Consider the following 1,566-nt stretch of genomic DNA (forward strand, 5'->3'; position numbering starts at 1 on the left):
TCTTACAAATTAAAGGCCTCACTATTCCTAAGCAAAGTAGAATCCTTTCAATAGTTAATCAATAAAATTTCTTTCATATATTTAGATTGTGTCAATCATTTTCTTTTTTTTTTTTTTTCCTATTTCTTTGTTTAATTGTGAGTTGTCTAAGCAGTCTCCTAGTCAGTTCACGTCATTGATTCTGTACACAAGAGAATCCATCTCCACATTTCGGCCAATTCGATCAACTTAAAGAACTTGATTTTCAATCTAAAGAGTCCAATCAATAAAATCCCACCCTAGCTACCACTAAAATGATGACTTTAAAACATGTGGTCCACTACGATTTTTTTTATCAATCAATAAAATGTCATGTGAATCATAAAAGAAAAAGTAAAAAGTAAATATTACACCTCCAACTATAAACTTCCTCCCACTATAAAATCCCTATATATCATCACCCAAAACTTGCATTCCACCACCACTACTACACACACAAACACACAACAAAGAAAACTCGAATCTCCGTCCGGCCACTCGAAGACGATGACGATGAGAAAGGGGTCTACGACGACACTAGTTGGTGTGTGCATAATGGTGACGGCCATGCTCATCTGCAAACTGGAGCTGAGCATGGCTCAGCAGGAGGAGTGCACCGTGGCTAATCTGATCCTCCCATGCTTGTTGACGATCCTGCCGGGGACGGCGTCGCCTGAATGTTGCCGTAACCTGAAGCAGCAGAGCCCCCAGTGCCTTTGCAGTATCCTTAAAAATCCCTTGTATCAACTGTTTGCTCCTAATGCTAGAAAAACTATTACGGATTGTGGTGTGCCTGATCCTCCCTGTTAAAATATATATGCCTCAGATCAGCTCTATCATATCCTATCCACCATTATAATATTCTATTTCAGTTACGTTATTCAATAAATAAAGGCATATAGCCTACCCATCTTGCGGTCACTGCATAAGTATTACTTGGTGTTATTACTAGCTATGTATATCATCATAATTATGGCAACTTTGAATTTTCCACTTTCATTCTCAATAAACTGGTTACTCCATCTTTATTGGGAAATCGATCAATGGAAAACAAATTATCCAAAATTTTACTCGTGGATTTTTTCATTCCATTAGAGACACCCAAACTACTAATCGTCCCCATTCAAGTTTGAACCTATCACCTTTCACTTAAAGGAGCAACTATATACCATTGAACTACAAGATCCTTGATTTTTATACACTGTTGTTTCATTTAACAATATACACTTGTTTCGTTACAACACCACTAAAATTTTATTATTATTATTATTATTATTATTATTATTATTATTATTATTATTATTATTTAATTACGTTTTCATTTAACAGCATACACTCAATATGTGAGACATGCTATTCATATTACTTTCACTTATACACACTGTAGTTTGTTGGAAATTTTAGCTAAAATGGAAAACTTGAGTCGCTATTTCGTGTTACAAATATATGTGGGTCTACTTCCTATTTGGATCGGGTCAAAGTGGATTCGGGTTCTTCGTAGTGGTGCAATCTTTGAATAAGCTTTATCAGAATTGTTTTCAATCGTTG

General features: G+C 35.4%; 1 protein-coding gene across 1 annotated transcript; it reads left to right on the top strand.

Moving 5' to 3' along the window:
• Positions 1-525: 525 nt before the first annotated feature.
• On the top strand, positions 526-828 carry LOC109148598 (non-specific lipid-transfer protein 2-like). Its single transcript, XM_019296332.1, has one exon. It carries the CDS (start codon positions 526-528, stop codon positions 826-828), a length of 303 nt encoding a protein of 100 aa, XP_019151877.1.
• Positions 829-1,566: the final 738 nt, after the last annotated feature.

This window comes from Ipomoea nil, unplaced genomic scaffold (genome assembly GCF_001879475.1).
Source record: "Ipomoea nil cultivar Tokyo-kokei standard unplaced genomic scaffold, Asagao_1.1 scaffold2144, whole genome shotgun sequence".
Classification (NCBI taxonomy): Eukaryota; Viridiplantae; Streptophyta; class Magnoliopsida; order Solanales; family Convolvulaceae; genus Ipomoea; species Ipomoea nil.